At 38.2% G+C, this 22130-nt stretch overlaps 1 protein-coding gene across 1 annotated transcript; it reads right to left on the minus strand.

Moving 5' to 3' along the window:
* Positions 1-369: 369 nt before the first annotated feature.
* On the minus strand, positions 370-10352 carry LOC106061871 (uncharacterized). Its single transcript, XM_013220085.2, has 5 exons — positions 10144-10352; positions 9176-9211; positions 6961-7107; positions 3122-3270; positions 370-1910 (listed from the first exon to the last, which is right to left on the minus strand). Exons 1-5 carry the CDS (start codon positions 10253-10255, stop codon positions 1800-1802), a joined length of 555 nt encoding a protein of 184 aa, XP_013075539.2. The 5' UTR covers positions 10256-10352; the 3' UTR covers positions 370-1799.
* Between the last annotated feature and the right edge of the window lie 11778 nt (positions 10353-22130).

Here is a 22130-nt window from a genome sequence, read left to right on the forward strand (position 1 = left end):
ATTCCTCATTAATCTTCAGACAAGCCTTATTATTATTATTATTATAAAAGAACGAGTATTCATTCTCTGGCGAAGCCAGAGTCGAGTTTCGTTAAAGGGAAACTAAATTCATCGTGGTTCCTTTATCAGTTTCCACCGAGGAACTTTCTGGTGATGTGGCAGGTCTGCAGAAGTACCGCCCTCTGACAGGCAACGAGAATGTTCCTAGGAATGCCAAGGGCCTTGAAGGTATCTGTGAGGTCAGTTGTTATTATTCCCTCGGTTGATATGACAATGGGGTATATTGTTATTTTAGATAATTCCATAAACGCTTAATCTCCAAGCCAAGGTTCCCATATTATTATTATTATTATCATTGAAAACAACAAATTGTGAATATAAAGTAACTTTTTTGTTTATTGATAAACAAAATTGTAAAGTAATATCAATTCCTGAAAAGGCACTTTTGAGTATTTTATTGTAACACAGTAAAAGAAATCATTGCACACAACAAAGATTTATAATAAGATTAAGGTGATAAATGCCATTACATTTACTTGTAATACATTACACATACAATTCCTCGTCCCATATGCTAGGACAAATTTGTACAAGTGCTCCTTCTTCCCTTAGAGCATGGAATGGGTTGCCTGAGCTAGCCAGGAAAACCAGTGACTTGGCAGAATTTAAGTCATTGGTTAATATGCATGACTAGATGCATGACGCGTAGGATGTAATCATCTTCTTTTTTGAAGTAACGTCTGTATTATAATATACAGAACAAAAAGTGGACATTTCCTAGCAACTCTGTAACAGCTAGTTGTTAAACAATGCGCCAATTTCTCTATCACAGCTAGAAATGGTTGTGGAAAGGAGCAAAGGAACTTGTAACTTTTTTTAATAGTCCCATGGTTAATGGACCGGAGAAATGTTGGATTGCTGAAAATGCAAACAAAAGCTATGGGGGGGGGGGAGGGGGGGGGGGAAGAGAGAGGAACACACACACACAAAAAAAAAAAAAAAGGAAAGTAAAAGTATAGCTAAAAAAAAAAACTTTGAAAAATTTAACCTACAGAATGATTGTGGCTTTAATAAAAATACAAGTCATAATTAAAAATTAAGATATATTTTTTATTTAAAATTTGATACTAGGTTGAATCTACCATTGCAGAAGAGAGAAATTATTTTGGAACAAAATTTCTTAGTGCTGAGCTTTGGCACTGAAATTAAGCTGTAACTAACTTGAAACTAATCAAAAGTAAGGGATATGTTTTGTTTGACAGGTTTCGGATGTTCCTTCAGAATTGGACCTTCATATCTGAGTTCAAATCTCCTGCAGAATAGCTCGAGAGGATGGAGGCAGGCAGAATTTGAACACAGGACCATCGAGAGTGCATACCGCACACAACCAGGCAGCCCAACCAGGATAAGGGAGACTATTCCTTTATCTGTGCCTCCTTTCCATCATTATAAACGAACAACAAATTTCACAGATGTAATCTATTATTATTAATAGATTTATGTATTCTTGTGCTTCTGGTATAAAAATAGGTGAATAAACGTGAATCTTTGGGTAGTGTCAATGTTTGGGCTAACCAAATGGCAGCTAAAGGGCTGGGAAAAGTATACAATACTATATTTTAATTAACTATTTTTAGCAACCACTTGCTTTCCTTCTGTAACTCTTTACAATATTTCATGATTTATTTACAAATGACACGTCTAGATAGGAAAAAGTTGGGCCAATTAAATATGTGTAAAAATAAATTGATGATTATAATAATGTTGGGGTCTGAAATCACGGATAACAGGAAGATGGCTTAAAGTTCATCTCTATGACTCTCTGGAACTGGGCGTGGCATCTTCATGTTTTTACCAGGTTTTATTTTTAAATCTTGTGTTTTCTCGTCGATGTGTAGCCATGCTTCATCCTGTTGAAGTTAAAGATTATAACAATTAGGGCAGATTACTATTAACTTACATTTTTCTTTATGGGTGGGAATGTAGATGAAAAAAAGGTTGAAATTGAATGAAAGTTGGTCAGAGAATGAAATAAAAAAAAATAAACCATTTATTCAAGCTAAAATTTTGCACATAGTAGAGTGGGTGGATGGGGGCATGGGGACTGAAAGGTAAAGTGCTTGGCTTTCAAAATGGGGTCCCAAGTTCGAATCCTGGTAAAGACTGGGATTTTTATTTCAGGTTCTTTCGGCACCTCTGAGTCCACCCAGCTCTAGGTACCTGGCATTGGTTAAGGAAAGTAAAGTTGGTTGGTCATTGTGCTGGCCACATGACACCCTCGTTTACATCATCTGCCCTATAAATCACAAGGTCTAAAAGGGAATTTTTTTTTTCTTAGTGTGGACGATAGCTTAGTTAATAGACCTTTGTGCTAATAATATAAATATCATGGATTTATTCCCCCTTGCTGGATGTGGCAAAATATGTAGGTTACTGCTAGGACTATGTAGCCACATGAAATACTGCACTCCTCCATTAATCTTTGGACTAGAAGGCTGTGAAATAGTACATCTTATTATTATTGCTAACAAACTCACTCTGACAATTTTTTTGTGAGCTCTCAACAAAGTGAGGGCCTTAATCTATAGAGTGAGCATCCCAAACATAAATCTCATATTGAATTCAATCAACAACCTTCATGATATTTACATTAGTGTTTCTTGTAAAGGTTGAAAAAAAATAAATTTTGTCATTAATTTGAACAAAATTATTAGTTTTATTTAAAAAAAAATATTTTTGACGTTTCTTCAGTTATTTAAACAATTGTTCACATAGGCCTCTAAGTCTTAAACTATAGCTCTAAATGCCGTATAAGTTCAAAGCTGTACAGGTTGATCTATTGTAGTTGCCAATATCATCATTTGAAACATGCTTTAAAAAAAAAGACTTTTTGGTAGAGAAAATATCCAGATGCTAACACAAATAAACTTTTCAAGTTCCAATTTTAAGCACCAAAACCAATTAGGAAAGAATAAAAAGGACTTTAAAACATTAATGATGGGAGCAAGGATGCACCAAAAGATCATCTCTAATTGAGGATGATAGTATCATTCCAGAGTAAAAGAGTTAATGAAACTAGCTAAGTCTGAGATAAATTCAGCCCCTGCATTTATATACTTACATCATTGTGTAGATGACTTGGTGCTGCTGGTCCTGGACAAATTTGTAGTGCCGCCTGGCAAATATGATGAGCCAATGGTAAGTGAGTAGAGTGGGAGAGATGGCTAAAATGTCTCATCAATTCTTTTGTCAATTCTGGCCTGTGATGCTCTGTGGTGCACACAAAAAAAAAAAAAACAGAAAAATTACTTCCTAACAAAAGAAAAATGTATCAACATTTATGTCCCAAATCATTTTTTAGTTGAACAAAAAAACATGTGGTTCACAGAAATATATATATTTTTTTTTACAAGCAAAACAAAAATTCTTATATTTTAACTAATTAACCAGTACAATATTTAATTAATTACTATATTCTTCTTTCATTATGTAAACTGTGGAATGAAACAATACTATGTGCACGAGCATGCATTCACTAATTCAATGTTGTATGGTTTGATTAACTCTACAATCATTTTTAATCTTGTAAGGAAATGGAAGTCAACATTATATAAAATTTTTAAAATTTAAATTTAGAGTAATTAAAATTATAAGCTTTTCTAAAAAACAAATGTATGTATATAAGCATGAAACACACAAACAAAATAAAATACAGATCTATCAAAAAAACAACTGAGTCATTCACAATTATTCGAACTATAAACTTTAGAACGGAAAAAAAAAATTGTGAGTTTTATGTTTTAGAAAATGTATACAGTTCTTGTTCAAAAAACTAAACTTTCCATATTTTTTTTTATTTAAAAGAAATGGAAAGTATTTTTTTACATTATCAAAAATTCACTCATTAATACTTTTAATAATGGAAGGCTAAAGTCTAAAATCAATTTGCAAAAGCAATTTATGCTGCTATATGAGAGTTAAGTCTATGCTTCATCACAGGAAAATAATTCCAGGCCAGGACTTTTTTCATCAGCCATGCGCTCCAAGCTAACCCCACAGAAACTTTGCAAAGATAAGGCTGACTTGTTAAAAAATATTGTTAGTTTAATTTAGAGATGCACTGTAGTAGAGTGACTTTGAACCAGGGGTGTAACTAGAATTTTCCATCATTTGAACTCTTTAGGGGCCCCTGCATTTTGTGTAATATTTAGTATTTAATGTAAAAAAAACACTCATTTGGGCCCACTAGCGGATCCAGAACTTTGGAGTGGGGGGGGGGCGATTTTTTTCCAAACCCTAACCCTAACGCCCAGTAAACCCTAACCCTACGCATAAACGTGCCTACAGCGCGCGCGCGCGCACACACACACACACACGCACACACACACATATATATGTATATATATATATATATATATATATATATATATATATATATATATATATATATATATATATATAAATATGAGAATTAAAAAAAGCAGCATTTCTCAACCTTCGGCGAAAACCAAAACAACTGGGGCAGCGCTATAAGGTTCTCTGGTGAAGTTCGGGGCGAAGCCCCGACGCCATAAGCGTTTTCTTGCTTTTTTCACTGCAGAAACGCATTCTCCTGACAAGTACAGCTCATTATTCATCAATGGAGTTCGGGGCGAAGCCCCGACGCCATAAGCGTTTTCTTGCTTTTTTGACTGCAGATACGCATTCTCCCGACAAGTACAGCTCATTCTTCACAATGTAGTTCGGGGCGAAGCCCCGACGCCAAAAGCGTTTTCTTGCTTTTTTCACTGCAGAAACGCATTCTCCTGACAAGTACAGCTTATTATTCATCAATGGAGTTCGGGGCGAAGCCCCGACGCCATAAGCGTTTTCTTGCTTTTTTGACTGCAGATACGCATTCTCCTGACAAGTACAGCTCATTATTCATAAATGGAGTTCGGGGCGAAGCCCCGACGCCAAAAGCGTTTTCTTGCATTCTTCATTGCAGAAACGCATTCTCCTGACATCTACAACTCATTACCCATAAATGAAGTTCGGGGCGAAGCCCCGACGCCAAAAGCGTTTTCTTGCATTCTTCTCTGCAGAAACGTATTCTCCTGACATCTACAACTCATTACTCATAAATGGAGTTCGGGGCGAAGCCCCGACGCCAAAAGCGTTTTCTTGCATTCTTCACTGCAGAAACGCATTCTCCTGACCTGAAGCTCATTATTCATACTTTTAAAAAACGACCTTTCGAATAATGTTGTACTTGAAAAATATTCTAATTTGAATTTATAGACCCATAATACATTGCAAATAAAACCGATTTGTTCCTTGAAAAGATAGGATACCCCACGTATTTAGATTTTTGCTTTGAGGATCGCCGCCGAAAAAAAACTTATTCGATAAATAGTATTCAAGAAAACTCTAGCATAAATTGTGAGTTATAGTCCCAAATTTATTTAGCTAGAAAAATATCAGATTGAGTAAAGGTTGGGAAAAGGCGACTATGAAAACGTTATTTGAGTCTAGAACTCATCTCAATCATGACTCTTATACTGAAAAATTTCGTTTGAATTCTAACTTTTCAAATGCAAAGTCTTTCTTAAAATACTTCATGTGAAATTACAAAAACTCTGTCTGGAAATGGGAATGGCGGTAGAGTGAAAACGATTAATCCTCGCTCCTTTACTAATTTCTGCTAAAGATTGCATTTGGCATTAAAGAATAGGTATGGGGTGACTCGATATAAGAACTTAATTTATAGTATATATAAATTATATTAGTGACAGATTTTTTTAATTTTGTAATTTCTTAACTATAATACAAAAAGAAAAAGTATTGATTTGTCCGATGGGGGAAATGCGATTGCATGTATCGCCCCTCCCACCTGGTACAACCCTTTTTCATTTAAATTTTCTAATGATACAATTTGAGATTAGAGTGTGGTACGACATATTTACAATGGGTCACATATCAATACGTAGTTTATATTATATAGATATTCAACTAATTTTATTCACAAACTATGATTCTCCACAAAAATAGGACCGCCCCCCCCCCAGCACTCAGAGGGCTAGAGTGGGGAGGGCAGTACTTGCAATCGCCCCCCCCCCCCTTACCCCACCGAATCGGCCAAAATACCAGAAAGGGAGCGACATAATATAAAATTTATATATTAATTCAACTAATTTTGTTCACAAACTATGATTTCTCAATAAAAACGGACCGCCCCCCCCCCACTCAAAGGGTTTAGGTGGGAAGGGCAGAAGAGATATTCGTCCCCTCCCCCCACCAATCGGCAAACAGGGAACGACATAATATAAAGATCGGTTAAAATATCAATAACAAGTTACAAGGATATAGATATTTAATTGATTTTGTTAGCAGGCTGTGATTTCTACCAATAAATTGGACCGCCCCCCCACTCGAAAGTTAAGTTAATCTAAAAATAGGTTGAAATATAAATAATTAGTATATATTTTTAACATAAGTAATAAATTCGTATACAAATTGTGTGAATCCTATACTAAAGTTCGTCCGCCCCCCCCCCTTTGGGGGGGGGGGTCGGCCGAGTGGGGGGGGCGATCGCCCCTACCGCCCCCCCCCTGGATCCGCCAGTGTTTGGGCCCCCCCCCCTTTCAAGTGGGGAGGGGTGTTCAAATTCTCCCCCATCCTCACCCCACCCTAGCTACGCCACTGCTTTGACCTCTACATTTTAGTGACGACATAGGTAGTGGGTTAGAGATTAGGGTAGACTTTTGAAAGAATAACCTCATATTAAGCTACTGACTTGACTGTGGCCCATCCAGTTCATTATTGTGTTATATCAAGTCTGTGGTGACCCATTTGTGATGGTGTATGTCCAATGTTCGTTCATGCATCTAGCATCAAGCATCTAGGTTCTTATCAAGGAACTGTAGAAATTACATCAACTACGACTTGCAAATACATCGTTACAATATTGTTTATACATACTTTTCAAATACTGGCAAACTTGAGAGACAATTTTTGGATTGTATTCTGAGACACTTAATCTTGTTTCTTCGCAGACATTGTCTATGGCTCTTTTAACCCTGTCTTCTAAGTCATCACTGCTGGAGCTGAGCAGCATGCCAGTCAAAGCTGTGAGACATTAATATTAATTTTAATTAATTATTTCAAAACTAATTTAAAATATTTTTTAAAAAATATACCTCTTGTCTTTAAGTCTTCCGTGACCTACATATTTTATCAGAGCTATAGCTGAGAAAGCCATTGTCAACCTGATTTAAGTTCTGCTATCCATAGTTGTACCTTTCTTCAACTGTATTATTTGTTTTAAATAGCCTCTGGCAACCAGTCCAACTCCTGGCTTCAAGTGTGGCTCAGAAATTTAAAACTTATCATTAATAGGAGAAGAGCAGTGAGTAACTGGTGTATAAAACAGTAAGCTTCGGGCAGGAGGGGCTCATTAACCTTGGCTGGCTATCTACAAAGTAGAAGGAAAACTTGGATTTTAAAAGCCTACTGCCCTGCAGCTATACCAAAACATGGGAAATGTTTTGTTAGTCAACCCTAAGGAGAAATCAAGAGCCTGGGATGCTGCTGATCCCAAAACTGTATCAGCACTTGCCATTCCTTTGGACAGATCAGCTGTGTGGAGAGGGGAGTACTGCTGTGTGAAGAGGGGAGTACTGCTGTGTGGAGGGGGAGTACTGCGGTGTGGAGAGGGGAGTACTGCTGTGTGGAGAGGGGAGTACTGCTGTGTGGAGAGGGGAGTACTGCTGTGTGGATTACATCATTTCAATCATAGCTAATGCCCAGGCATTCATTTCATTTCCACAAGAAGATCCATAGTCATTTCATGACTCAAGGAGACCATATATTATTTGTTTGGGCCTTCTATTAGAGGCCTAGCTAGGATTAGTGGAGTTAACTCATTTTGTTTTCCCACCTCCCATCCCAGATGCACTGGAAGTAGTGTAATATACACTATATATGTAATATACAGAATAGTACTTTCAAAATAAAGATTAAACTTTTGATTAAGTGGTAAGCAAGCCAGAAGTGCTTAAAATTTATCTCAATGAAAATGTGGCATGAATGACTACACAACAGAATGAACACATCTCCCGGAAGTTAAAAAAATTGGGATTAGTGAAATTTGCCCTTGCTGAGCATCACCTGAGAATACCATCCATGTCAGTCAAAACTTTATTGAGAGGCCTGATCAAGACACAGGCCCCGAAACCCCCTATAGAAGAAAAACTATATATGGAGAGCTGTCTTATCTGAGAAACATTGCGCAGTTGACCTCAGATATAGGACGGCTCATCTAAACTCTCCATCATAAAAAATTAGAATGAAGAAGAGTCCCAGAATGTTGTTTTTTTTTTACTTGTTTCTGATAATGTTGTTTCAGCATTGAAGATCATTACATCCTAGCCCAAATCTCCCACAGAAGAGCATTGGTTGGTGGTGAAAAGAGTTTGGACCTAAGACCATCAAGACAACATTCCAGAGCACATCACACAACCAGACGCCAACCAATATTACCAAATCAGCATGGTATTTCAACAGAAAATAAGGAATTAGAAACAAAAAGTAAATGTCAGAAGAGTTCTCTTATCTCATCAATTACAAATCTTCTTTCAAAAAAGAATCACTTTTGGATATCTATTTTCAATTTTTTCAATTTTTTTTTTTACATCTGTAAACCCTCATTTTTTTCCCTTGAGTTTCACGTTCTGAAGATTTCACCCCTTGGTGCTGTCTGCATCCAGGTCTTGCAAGTATATTAACATATCCTCCTCTTTGCCTGAATAGTTACTATAGGATAAAGTATATCTTTTGAAATATTTTACTACTTACTGTAAGCGTGGTCGAGAGGCTTGAACTTGGATTGGCTTGGCTACCTAGAAGGGGGCTCGAGGTTCGACACCCGACTCGAGCAGAGTTGTGTTTACTGAGCGCCTAAAGGCAGCACGGAAAACCAACTCCTAGATACCCCCTCCCCCCCCCACCGGTCCACAAATGAGATTGGACCAAAAGCGCTCTGAGCATGCTATAAGCATGAAAGTAGCGCTATATAAAAGCTATAATAATAATGTGCTGTATATTAACATATCCTCCTCTTTGCCACAATTAAAGCCCTAAATTTTTGTAAATAGTTATTATAGTTTAAAGTATGTTGAAATATTTTACTGCTTACCCTTGACTGTCATTAGACATCCACTGCATCGCATTTCTACAATTGAAACATTACAATATATTAATCATTGTGACAACAAAAGTAATAGGCCTATCCTTAAGTACAAACGATCTCCTTAAAAATGTACAAACATTTTCATAGCTTAAGATCTCAAGACCAAGTAACTATCAATGATCCATGAACCAGGAAAAAATCTATAAGTAAGGGATAAATCTGCAGTTTCTGTTTGCTTTGCATTATTTTTTTACATGATAACCAGTAAACTCATAGACTTATTAAGACCATAACTTATAAAGTCCTAAATGAGAATTTAAATCTGCTATACAATTTAAAACCTCAAACCCATACTTGTCATGTCACATAATTTCAACTAGATCTAAACATGAGCTTAAATATTTAGTAATAATTTACTTTAAATTTCACCTAAACATTAACTGAGGGATCAAGATTTTAGTATTTGTAAAATTCTATAAACAGAAATTTTACCAGAGCTTAGGTCTTATAAGAGTACTATATAATATATATATATATATAATATATAGATCTATGTATATTTATATATATACAGGACTTTTTTTGTGATGGTACGCACAAGTACAGCGCACTGGCACCTTTATACGATATGAATGTGGGGAAACAATTATTATTTTTCTTGTATTTTAACATTTATTATTAATATATTAGCAGTTAAAAGTAAGGCAATTCAATATTATTCATCACTGAGTACCGGCTACCGGCACCTATTTAAAAAAAAAAAAAAAGCACTAGGCGGCACTAGGCCTATGTATATTTATATAATATTTATAATATATATATATATAAATTATATATAATTATATATGTAAAAATAGCTTTGCCCTGGCCCTGACAGTGGAATACATCTTTATTAAATAATTGACTCGAATCACTCTAGACTCTAGAATACTCTAGATTCTAGTAGATCAAGAATTCAAGATCTATTAAAATACCTGTTGGAATATCTGTAAAGAATTTAGATCTAGCACTTTCATTATCACAAGAGACGTATTTTGTTGAAATAAGAAAAAGTAAAACAAGAAAATAATTTAAAAATTGTGCCATTTTGAATAGATCTAGATCTAGATCTGGTTTTCTAAATGAAAGAAGATTATCACTCTTTGACTTGAGTTATGTTAGAAATGCAGGCCTAGGAATGCATCAGACGCGACCAATACCGGAAATGTTGCCAAGGTAATAAGAATAACTACGTGGGCAAAGAAATCACTGAACTATATAGAATCATCACAACTCGAAAGCACTGGTAGCCTATCTGACCAACGTCGCGGACATGTTAGAACTTCACGTTTCTAGACCGTAAAAAAAAAACAAAAAACATAAATTAGCAGAAACTTTTCATAATTTTAATTTGGAAACAAATATTTATACTCAAAAAATCTATCTGATGATGCAAGAAACTTCCAAATAGGCAATACTAGATCTAGAGATTCTAGACCTACATTTTAGTCTTGATGTGGCCACTGCAAACAATTTAGATAATAATTAACAATAGTTACCCAGAGGATATTTGTTTTATATTTCTGCATTTTACAAATATATTAAACAATGTAAAACTCTTTTTGAAAATGCCACTTAAACATAAATATAAAAAAAACTTCAAAGTTAGAATTTTTTAAAACTACTATAATCGTTAAAAGAACATAATTTTCGCTTGTTACAAAACTTCTATCAACAGTCACTCTGTGTGGTAAAAAATGTGTATACGTTATTTCTCCCACACCAATTCTCGGATCAAGTTGAGACTTTGCACAAATATTCATTGGCACAGATAAGACACGAATCAACAAACAAAAAAAAAACAACAACAACAAAAAAAAACAATCAGTCAATTATTTATTGGTAATTAATCATTTTGTTTCATACCAACAAGGAAAATTAATTCTTCAGTATTCAGAGATATTGCTAAATATTTGGGGTTTTGTCCCCTTAGATAACTGCACACCTTATTTCTCTAGCACCCATTCTAGGATCAAGTTGAAATTTAAACAATTATTTGTTGTACCTAACAAAACACAGATCAATTTTAAAAATTAACCTATTAGTCAATTAATTATTGGTAGTGAATTATTTTGTTTACACAGAAAAAAATGGATTTTTAAAAACTTCTACCTCATTAAGTAATATACTATATTTTTTAAAATTTAAATGTAATCTTGCTATTCACGTGGAGACAAAAAATACTAGAAAGCATTGATCTAGATCAGTGATGACCAAAATACGGCCCGCGGGCCAGAGTCGGCCCACGACGTGGTTCCATCCGGCCCACCGAAATGTCGACACAAAGTGTAGAAAATCCGCTACTTCCCCCCTCCTAAAGAAAAGGTTGAAAAATGTCTCTTTACATACGTTAGGGCCCTCAATTTTTCTCCGCTTGATTGTTATCATGACCTTTAACATTTATTTGTGCGTTAAACAAAGTCTAGAGATTGAAAGATTAATGAGAATAATTTACCAAAAAGAGTCAAGCTAGCTACACTGTTGCTCATATTTTTAGTAAAGAAATGAAGCCGTTTTCTGACGCACGAAAAAAAAAAAAAAGATAATAATATCCCATTAATGAATGAAAGTGCTAGATTCACGGGTTTCTAATAAAAAAAAGTTTCAGGTCAATTTCGTTTCGTTTTTGTACCTTTCCTTTATCTGGCCCACGACATCAGTGTCGGAAATTAAAATGGCCAGCAGTTCGATTTAAATTGGGCATCACTGATCTAGATGATGTTATAGATGCCCTTTACTGCACAGAAAGCACGACGTGAAGCGATAGAAATTGAGATTTATCACTTGTGGATTATCTCGCTACGAAACAACGGTATTGTCCATTTAAAAAAGTCTTAATGATTCTTTTGTGTGTCAATTTTACGTATATACTGTACCAGTTGGAGTTTAGACTTATATATTTATTAAGTACATTATCTCATGCCATGATGTGGAATGTCAAAATGCAGGGGCCCCTAAAAAGGTCAAGCCCCCCCCCGGCCCCCCCCCCCCCCCCCGAATCCCAAGCTACTCCACTGGCTACTGGGGCCACCACGTCCCACACTGGCCATGTCGGTGTAACTACTACGTTGGGTGTGTTCAGGTACCACAAGTACGTTATCTTATCTTATCAATTACAGACGTTCTTCCGAAGAAGATAATTTCTTCCTACGCCTATCCATTTGGTTAGATTTATTCTTGCACCCTAATAAGAGACTCCAGGTCTGATAAGTCACTGGTCCTCCTGACTGTACCCTATAAGTACACGGAATAAAAGTATTTAAATAAATATGATCCAGAAGTGAGTAAGAGAAGATGCCTCCACACTGACACACCGCCGCGACTGGAATTTAGGATGATGAATTTGTTTATCAGAGTGACGGAAGCGTTGGGAGCAAGATGTGGACATTTTGCCCTTGTTGAAATGTAACATAAATAGTAAATTAGTAGCAGTAGTAAACTGTAAAATATGTGATAAGGGGTGACCCACCTTCGCACCCCCCCTCCCTCTTGGCTACGTACCAGGCGTAAGGACATACGCTGATGTTGTAGTCGCCCCCGGCGCCTTCGTCGAAAAAAAAACAAAAAACAAAAACAAAACCTCATCGAATTCGGCGAATTGACGCGCGCCATGGTGAGGCGGGTAGATGGAAAACGAGTGCATCTGGAGTTGTTGTCTGCGTGGCGGGGGGGGGGGGGAATGAGAATGTTTGCGGCAGTCGTGAGGTGTGCCAATTAGACCTGAGTTTACTGGCGAAAGGTTGGGTGCTTTTGGCGTGGCGACTGGGCGCCAAAAGGTAATTTGATGCTTTATTGTGCGCAGACAAGTTAAAGAATGTGCGTTAGACGTTCTATAATGAACATTAAAAACTGAGTCAATGGCGGTAGTATATTAATTCATCACAGTTTTCTATTACAGTACATTAGTTTATTAAATACTAAATAAGTTATTTATACCTTATAGAAAAAAAAAATTTTGTAAAATGTTCTACATGTTTCGGGTGTTCCTTCAGAGTTGAAGATAGTTTACTTCCTAGTCCAAACCTCCCGCAGGACGACGGGGGATGGGAGCGGGCAGGGTTTGAACCCGGGACCATCAATAATTCCGCACGACAGTCCAGCGCGCAAACCGCACGACCAGGCAGCCAGTTTGAATGTCTCAGGACCAAAAAAAAATGTTCAGCGGTACAGCAGGGCCGGCCTTAGATAATTGGAGGCCCTAGGCGAATTGAATTTGGTGGCAGCGAAACAATAAAATTGCGTAATTTATTTTAAAACCTAGTCAGGCTAGTGTAAGTAAAAAAGTAAAGTTTCCCCTTTCAGACCGTGTGGTCTATAGGGCAGATGATGTAAAGGTCATCTGTTTCTGTGGCCGAGGGTGTTATGTGGCCAGCACAACGACCAACCGCCTTTACTTTTCCAAAAACTAGTGTCAGGTACCCATTAGAGCTGGGTGGACTCAGAGGCGCCCGAAGATCCCGAAATTAAAAATTCCAGTCTTCACCAGGATTCGAACCCCTGACCCCGGTTCGGAAGCCAGGCGCTTTACCGCTCAGCCACCGCGCCTCAGGTTAGTGTACTCCACAATGACGTTGGCAACAAGCTTCGCTATTTCTTCTCTAAAAATTGTTTTGAGTCATATGCGAAGACCCCACCAATCGAAGGCCTTAGGCGGCAGCCTAGTATGCATATGCCTAAGGTAGGCCCTAGTTGCAGCACACTAGAAAGTTGAATGTCGTGGCTTTACAGCTAGTTATATGTTGCGACCTAATAGGATGTTGAATGTCGAGGCTCTATAGTAAGTTAAATGTCGCGACTAGCTTGAAAGTGGAATGTCGCGGCTCTATAGTAAGTTAAATGTCGCGACTAACTTAAAAGTGGAATGTCGCGGCTCTATAGTAAGTTAAGTGTCGCGACTAACTTAAAAGTGGAATGTCGCGGCTCTATAGTAAGTTAAGTGTCGCGACTAACTTAAAAGTGGAATGTCGAGGTTCTATAGTAAGTTAAATGTCGCGACTAGCTTGAAAGTGGAATGTCGCGGCTCTATAGTAAGTTAAGTGTCGCGACTAGCTTGAAAGTGGAATGTCGCGGCTCTATAGTAAGTTAAATGTCGCGACTAGCTTGAAAGTGGAATGTCGCGGCTCTATAGTAAGTTAAATGTCGCGACTAGCTTGAAAGTGGAATGTCGCGGCTCTATAGTAAGTTAAATGTCGCGACTAACTTAAAAGTGGAATGTCGCGGTTCTATAGTAAGTTAAGTGTCGCGACTAACTTAAAAGTGGAATGTCGCGGCTCTATAGTAAGTTAAAAGTCGCGACTAACTTAAAAGTGGAATGTCGCGGCTCTATAGTAAGTTAAGTGTCGCGACTAACTTAAAAGTGGAATGTCGCGGCTCTATAGTAAGTTAAGTGTCGCGACTAGCTTAAAAGTGGAATGTCGCGGCTCTATAGTAAGTTAAGTGTCGCGACTAACTTAAAAGTGGAATGTCGCGGCTCTATAGTAAGTTAAATGTCGCGACTAGCTTAAAAGTGGAATGTCGAGGCTCTATAGTAAGTTAAGTGTCGCGACTAGCTTGAAAGTGGAATGTCGCGGCTCTATAGTAAGTTAAATGTCGCGACTAGCTTGAAAGTGGAATGTCGCGGCTCTATAGTAAGTTAAGTGTCGCGACTAGCTTGAAAGTGGAATGTCGCGGCTCTATAGTAAGTTAAGTGTCGCGACTAACTTAAAAGTGGAATGTCGCGGCTCTATAGTAAGTTAAATGTCGCGACTAGCTTGAAAGTGGAATGTCGCGGCTCTATAGTAAGTTAAGTGTCGCGACTAGCTTGAAAGTGGAATGTCGCGGCTCTATAGTAAGTTAAGTCTCGCGACTAGCTTGAAAGTGGAATGTCGCGGCTCTATAGTAAGTTAAGTGTCGCGACTAGCTTGAAAGTGGAATGTCGCGGCTCTATAGTAAGTTAAATGTCGCGACTAACTTGAAAGTGGAATGTCGCGGCTCTATAGTAAGTTAAATGTCGCGACTAGCTTGAAAGTGGAATGTCGCGGCTCTATAGTAAGTTAAGTCTCGCGACTAGCTTGAAAGTGGAATGTCGCGGCTCTATAGTAAGTTAAGTCTCGCGACTAGCTTGAAAGTGGAATGTCGCGGCTCTATAGTAAGTTAAGTGTCGCGACTAGCTTGAAAGTGGAATGTCGCGGCTCTATAGTAAGTTAAATGTCGCGACTAACTTGAAAGTGGAATGTCGCGGCTCTATAGTAAGTTAAATGTCGCGACTAACTCAAAAGTGGAATGTCGCTGGGCCTCACACACCATCTATTATACTAATGTTTTTCTTTAACTTTTTTTTTTAAAGCTGACTCCCTGGCACTCAGACACAGTTATCTCCCACAGTTATCCCATTTATCCTTTTCTATCCCACTTCTCCTATCAAGATCACATCAATCTTCTCGGCTTAGTAGTGCTCTCCCTATACGTGAGCTGTCTGTCTTTCTCAGGTCTGTCTGTTCTTGCTTCATTCTGTCTGTTCTTTCTCCATTCTGTCTGTTCTTTCACCATTCTGTCTGTTCTTTCACCATTCTGTCGGTTCATTCTGTCTGTTCTTTCACCATTCTGTCTGTTCTTTCACCATTCTGTCGGTTCTTTCACCATTCTGTCGGTTCTTTCACCATTCTGTCTGTTCTTTCTCCATTCTGTCGGTTCTTTCACCATTCTGTCTGTTCTTTCACCATTCTGTCTGTTCTTTCTCCATTCTGTCGGTTCTTTCACCATTCTGTCTGTTCTTTCACCATTCTGTCTGTTCTTTCTCCATTCTGTCGGTTTCTTTCACCATTCTGTCTGTTCTTTCTCCATTCTGTCGGTTCTTTCACCATTCTGTCTGTTCTTTCACCATTCTGTCTGTTCTTTCTCCATTCTGTCGGTTTCTTTCTCCATTCTGTCGGTTTCTTTCACCATTCTGTCTGTTCTTTCTCCATTCTGTCTGTTCTTTCTCCATTCTCTTTGTTCTTTCTCCATTCTGTCTGTTCTTTCTCCATTCTGTCTGTTCTTTCACCATTCTGTCTGTTCTTTCTCCATTCTGTCGGTTTCTTTCTCCATTCTGTCGGTTTCTTTCACCATTCTGTCTGTTCTTTCTCCATTCTGTCTGTTCTTTCTCCATTCTCTTTGTTCTTTCTCCATTCTGTCTGTTCTTTCTCCATTCTGTCTGTTCTTTCTCCATTCTGTCTGTTCTTACATCGTTCATACTCTAATCTCTTATTCAATTCTTTCTTTCTGTCCTTACTTCTTTCTTTCTTCTCAACGTTGCCTGACATTCCTTCTGTCTCTCTGTTCTTACTATTCTTTCATCTTCTCTCTTTCACTTTAAATTGAAATAAGTTGTGATAACAGTGTAGTTTTATTTCTAAAATCGTTGGCGCCAATTAGTCGCGCCTGAAATAAGCGCACTAACCCAAAGTCTATTTCGGTTAATAGGAATAATCCTTAGCGCTCCCGGAATCGATTTGATTCCCCTATAGCCGACATAAAGTGAGGGGTGCGATTTTTATCGACTGGGCCAGGGAATAAAAAAGACTGAGCTCTCCTGTCATTAAAATATAATTTAGAATGAGATTTTTTTTCCTCCCAGTCATAAAGATCTAGACAAGGGAAGAAATAACCCACCTATTGGAATACGTTCCTTTTGCCTCCCCTTTCAGCTTGAAATATGGTACTTTACATGGCAAGTGATAGAACTGAACGTGGAAAACACGATATCTCCGTTCAATAAAACGGGAATCCCGATTAACCGATTGAGCTGATAAGAAGAACCACCTAGCAAGAAAAATCATTAGTTTAAAAAAAAAAAATGATTACTGGAAGGGGGGTGGCGGGCGGGTGAAAGGAACGGGGGAGCTACCCACAACATTAAATAAAGATCTAGTCGGTGTCAGGGGCGGCGCGGGGAAGGTGCGGGGAAGCGAAATAAGGCTACTTTACGTAGCGGTCGATCGGGTTCAAACGGGGACACACGAAGCGTCTCCGTTCAGGAGAAGCAAATGAGAATAATTTGTAAGACATACCAGAGAGGTCTAACTCCCCCGCCTTTTATCGTTTTGATAACGAAAATCAGATCCCCGTTAACGGGGTCCGGGTTGCCTTTTTTTCTCACCTCACGTGCCCCACCCCCTCTCTTTCACACAACTACCCATTTTTTTTTTATTCTTTCCTCACACATACCCTTTCACACCTCGATATTTCTCCCTCCCCCCCCCCTTTACCTTCTTTATTTTCTCACTCTCCCATTTCCTCCTGTCACGACTGTGAAAATAGACAAAACCTTTTAGCGGAGGGACACGGATCCGTCTTACGTAAACACGGTCGCATGCCGCACTCATTACGCGATTACTACTCCGGACAAATAGCAGCCGTAGCTCAAAGCAAAACGGTAAAGAGCACGGAGAAGTAGTCGCGGCGCGAATCCGTCCACGAGAAAATGCTAATAGTTACGAGCTTTGCCCATGGCTTCGGAGTTGTTGAGACAACGGGCCGTAACTCGAAACACATTGGTGCGAAACACTGGTCCGTCTATTTTTAACTCACACGACATTACCCTCCCCTTTTTTTTTTTGTGTAAAAGTCAACCTGGCCTAGCAAATTCAGATCAACATCAATATTAGGCGTATTAAATCGAAGCGGAAATAGAATTTCGGCACCGTCTTGCTTGAAATGACCAGTAATAATGTGCTAGAGCTTCCCCTTTAGTCTACTGGACCGTTGGGGCACTACACATGATCTGTTGACCATCTCTTCCCCATTCCTTTCTGTCTATTGTCAGGATTAGAATCTGTTTCAGTGACACGCCCATTCCTTGATGTCGCCACGTCGCTTCTCTTGTGTGCCTCTTCTTCTGTTCTCTTAACTCTTTGTCTCCTAACTGGCGATACCAACGTTGATTCCATCAGAACGTGTTAAATAATAACGGAGAGAAAGAGTTAAACTGTTACCCCCCCCCCCCACACCCCGTGGATCTATTTGTTTTGTTTAATGCCTCATTCTGTTTTACATGTAAAGTAGTTTCTGGAATTTGCTGTATTGTTCAAAGATGTAGCTCGTTGATCTAGAGCTAAAATTGAAGAGCCAGTTATGGTTGTACCCTAGATAAACAGAAAGGGGAAAATTATTTTGAAATGTAGGTATAACAGTGTTTAAACAATTCGACATTTACCTGAAAAGAAAAGTCAATTTTTTAAAAGAATAAACCAGTGGGATCAGTCTTTGGGAGCACGTAATGGAAGCAGTCATTAGAATTAGTCTTAGTAAATAGTCTTTCGAAGCAGCCGTTGGGAGTTTCTATTGGAATCAGTCATTAGAGGCAGTCATTGGAAACAGTCATTGGAAACAGCTGTTGGGATTTGTTATCGGAAGCAGTCATTGGAAAAAATTAACTAACTGATATTTTTAAAATATTATTTTGCTTTGCCACCTCAACCATGTCACACAAAGTTAAAATAAAATAATTCAATGTTTTATCCACAAAACACAAAGTAGAAATGAAATTTTCTAATACTAATTGGCTATTGACAGAGATTTGAATCAAACAAGTCAGATAAACAGATAGTAGCCTAAATTTATCCTTATCGTCGATATCCGTTTAATTTTTTTTATAAATTCAGTTTTTAAGCTTGAGAACAAGGCAAATTTTATCATCAAGTTATAAATTCAGTTCTTGCACCCTCTTCCCTTTTAAAAAGTTTTGAAAATACGCCCATGTTAAAAGTACACGTCCATTCTGCATCAATGCGACCATTTCAACATTCCAAAATTTTTAGTTCCAAATTTCCTCCCACTTCCGCCTCTAATGAAACGCGTAGACGCCTTGAAACTCTTCACTGACTAATTGCTAATGGCGATTAGAATTTTAAACCGCACCGCATGGGGTCGCAATGTAAAAATATCTCAATCAGTCTCTGTAATTTTAGCGTTTTTTTTTTTCTTCCACGCATAGCTATCTTCAAAAAGCAATATGGCTCCGGTTAAATATGATTTTAGTCTCTAATTAGCAGTGTTCACGCAAATCTGGCAACTCGCACCGCTTCATTCCTTGGTGCCAAGAAAATCTGGCCAATCGTTTGGCCAAATATTTCTCGTCTGCTTAGGAAACCTTGTTGGCCAGGATGGGCTGGGCGCTCTAATCTAATTTTATGCTTATTTTATGGTGAAATATAGAACGAAGATGTTGTCGCTATATATAGATTTATAAGATTCATTTTTTTTTGTTACTTTTCAAAAAATCTAAAATAATAATAATAATACTCAGCTCGTCCAACCAATCTCGCCCTTGATGAGGGCGGCGGGTTATAGAAGTTCTCTTTAGAAGGCCAAGACAGATTTATTGAAAGACAAATTAGCGAGTACTTATATCAGTTAGATACCGAGAATTGTACCTGGCTTTGTCAAAGAAGGATAATCCAGGAATCTTATAATCATTTGCGTTTTAAAATGAGTTTGCTTTGTTTGCATGTTTCGAATGCTATTAAGGATTGAAGATTATTACACCCTAACACAAACTTTCTGCAAGACGGCGGGGGATGGCGGCCGGCAGGATTCGAACCCGGTCTCATCTTGACGACTGTCCAGGGCGCATACCATTAGACCAGGCAGCCAGGTGCGGGAGGGGCTGGGTAAAAGAGGCATAAGGCATCGTGACTGCTCTTCTGAGAATCCTTAATCCTGCACACTTTTAGGTCAAGGTTAGGATTAGGAAAATAGGTTTTTGTAGTCTGAATTCCGTGAGGCCTGAATAGGTGTTCCGCGATCTACTGAAATAATTAACTAAAGTAGGACATCACGTCAATTAATTTCTAAAAAAAATATGCAAATTTTTCCGCTAAATACTGAGAAAAGTGTTCCGTTAAGGAAAAAGTTTGGGAAACACTGGCTTAAACCAATAATGTTTACATTTGTTTTTGTTCCTGAAAACAATGGCTTTGTCTGTGTTGACGTGGCAAATTATGTAGGTCACAGTTGGGTCTGCAAAGCCATATTAAACACAGCACTCTTCTTGAGGAAAATAATTTTATAGTTAATTCTGTTCTCTTATACCTGGAATATTATATTGCCGTATACTACTACAAGCGACCACCACGCGGCCAGCCGTTACATAATCATCCACTGACCTATATTTAATCATGTCTTAATCTAAACTAACATTTTTCTTAAATTCATCTCTGTCAAGTGCAAGGTTACATTTAGACTCCCTCTCGCCCCCAGGATACGCTTCTGGATGAAAGTACAAATCTAAAGTGGGCGCCGAACTCTAGACCAAGGTGAGTTTAATGTTGCTATAAATAGATGTAGCCCACACACGCGCGCAAGCACAAACATACAAGCCCCCTCGTAATGCCCGTCCCACACGCACACATCTGATCATGGTTAAAAGCTGACTTTTAAAGACGAGCTGACTGTAAGATCATACATAGGTAAAAGAGTGAGCACTCCACGCGTGCGTTCTTCAAGTTCAAAAGTGGTTCACGTCACGTGACCGCGTAAATAATCCCTAACTATAAAACTGCACGTTCTGCGCATTAACCGACAGTTTCCGGCGTAATTGAATAATCAGACGGCGCCAAATAGAGGCTCTTATAATTGACTGGTAACGAAAAAATCTGGCATGCAAGTTCCAAAAGTTAGTTGCCAGAGTGGGGAAAAAATGAAACAAACAAAATCAAATATTAAACTCGGAGTTGATGGAATGGGTTGGTGAAATAGATTGGTGGAATGGGTTGGTGAAATAGATTGGTGGAGTGGGTTGGTGAAATAGATTGGTGGAATGGGTTGGTGAAATAGATTGGTGGAATGGGTTGGTGAAATAGATTGGTGGAATGGGTTGGTGAAATGATTGGTGGAATAGATTGGTGGAATGGGTTGGTGAAATAGATTGGTGGAATGGGTTGGTGAAATAGATTGGTGGAATGGGTTAGTGAAATAGATTGGTGGAATGGGTTGGTGAAATAGATTGGTGGAATGGGTTGGTGAAATAGATTGGTGGAATGGGTTGGTGAAATAGATTAGTGGAATGGATTAGTGAAATAGATTGGTGGAATGGATTAGTGAAATTGATTGGTGGAATGGATTAGTGAAATAGATTGGTGGAATGGATTGGTGAAATAGATTGGTGGAATGGATTAGTGAAATAGATTGGTGGAATGGATTAGTGAAATAGATTGGTGGAATGGATTAGTGAAATAGATTGGTGGAATGGATTGGTGAAATAGATTGGTGGAATGGATTGTTGGTGAAATAGATTGGTGGAATGGATTAGTGAAATAGATTGGTGGAATGGATTAGTGAAATAGATTGGTGGAATGGATTTGTGAAATAGATTGGTGGAATGGATTAGTGAAATTGATTGGTGGAATGGATTAGTGAAATAGATTGGTGGAATGGATTAGTGAAATAGATTGGTGGAATGGATTGGTGAAATAGATTGGTGGAATGGATTAGTGAAATTGATTGGTGGAATGGATTAGTGAAATAGATTGGTGGAATGGATTGGTGAAATAGATTGGTGGAATGGATTAGTGAAACTTAGTGAAATAGATTGGTGGAATGGATTAGTGAAATAGATTGGTGGAATGGATTAGTGAAATGGATTGGTGAAATAGATTGGTGGAATGGATTGGTGAAATAGATTGGTGGAATGGATTAGTGAAATAGATTGGTGGAATGGATTAGTGAAATAGATTGGTGGAATGGATTAGTGAAATAGATTGGTGGAATGGATTAGTGAAATAGATTGGTGGAATGGATTAGTGAAATAGATTGGTGGAATGGATTAGTGAAATAGATTGTTTGAATGGGTTAGTGAAATAGATTGGTGGAATGGGTTAGTGAAATAGATTGGTGGAATGGATTGGTGACATTTTTAGGGGAATGAGTTGGTGAAACGGATCGGTTGGTGGATGATTGGTGGCAT

Source organism: Biomphalaria glabrata, chromosome 2 (genome assembly GCF_947242115.1).
Source record: "Biomphalaria glabrata chromosome 2, xgBioGlab47.1, whole genome shotgun sequence".
Lineage (NCBI taxonomy): Eukaryota > Metazoa > Mollusca > Gastropoda > Planorbidae > Biomphalaria > Biomphalaria glabrata.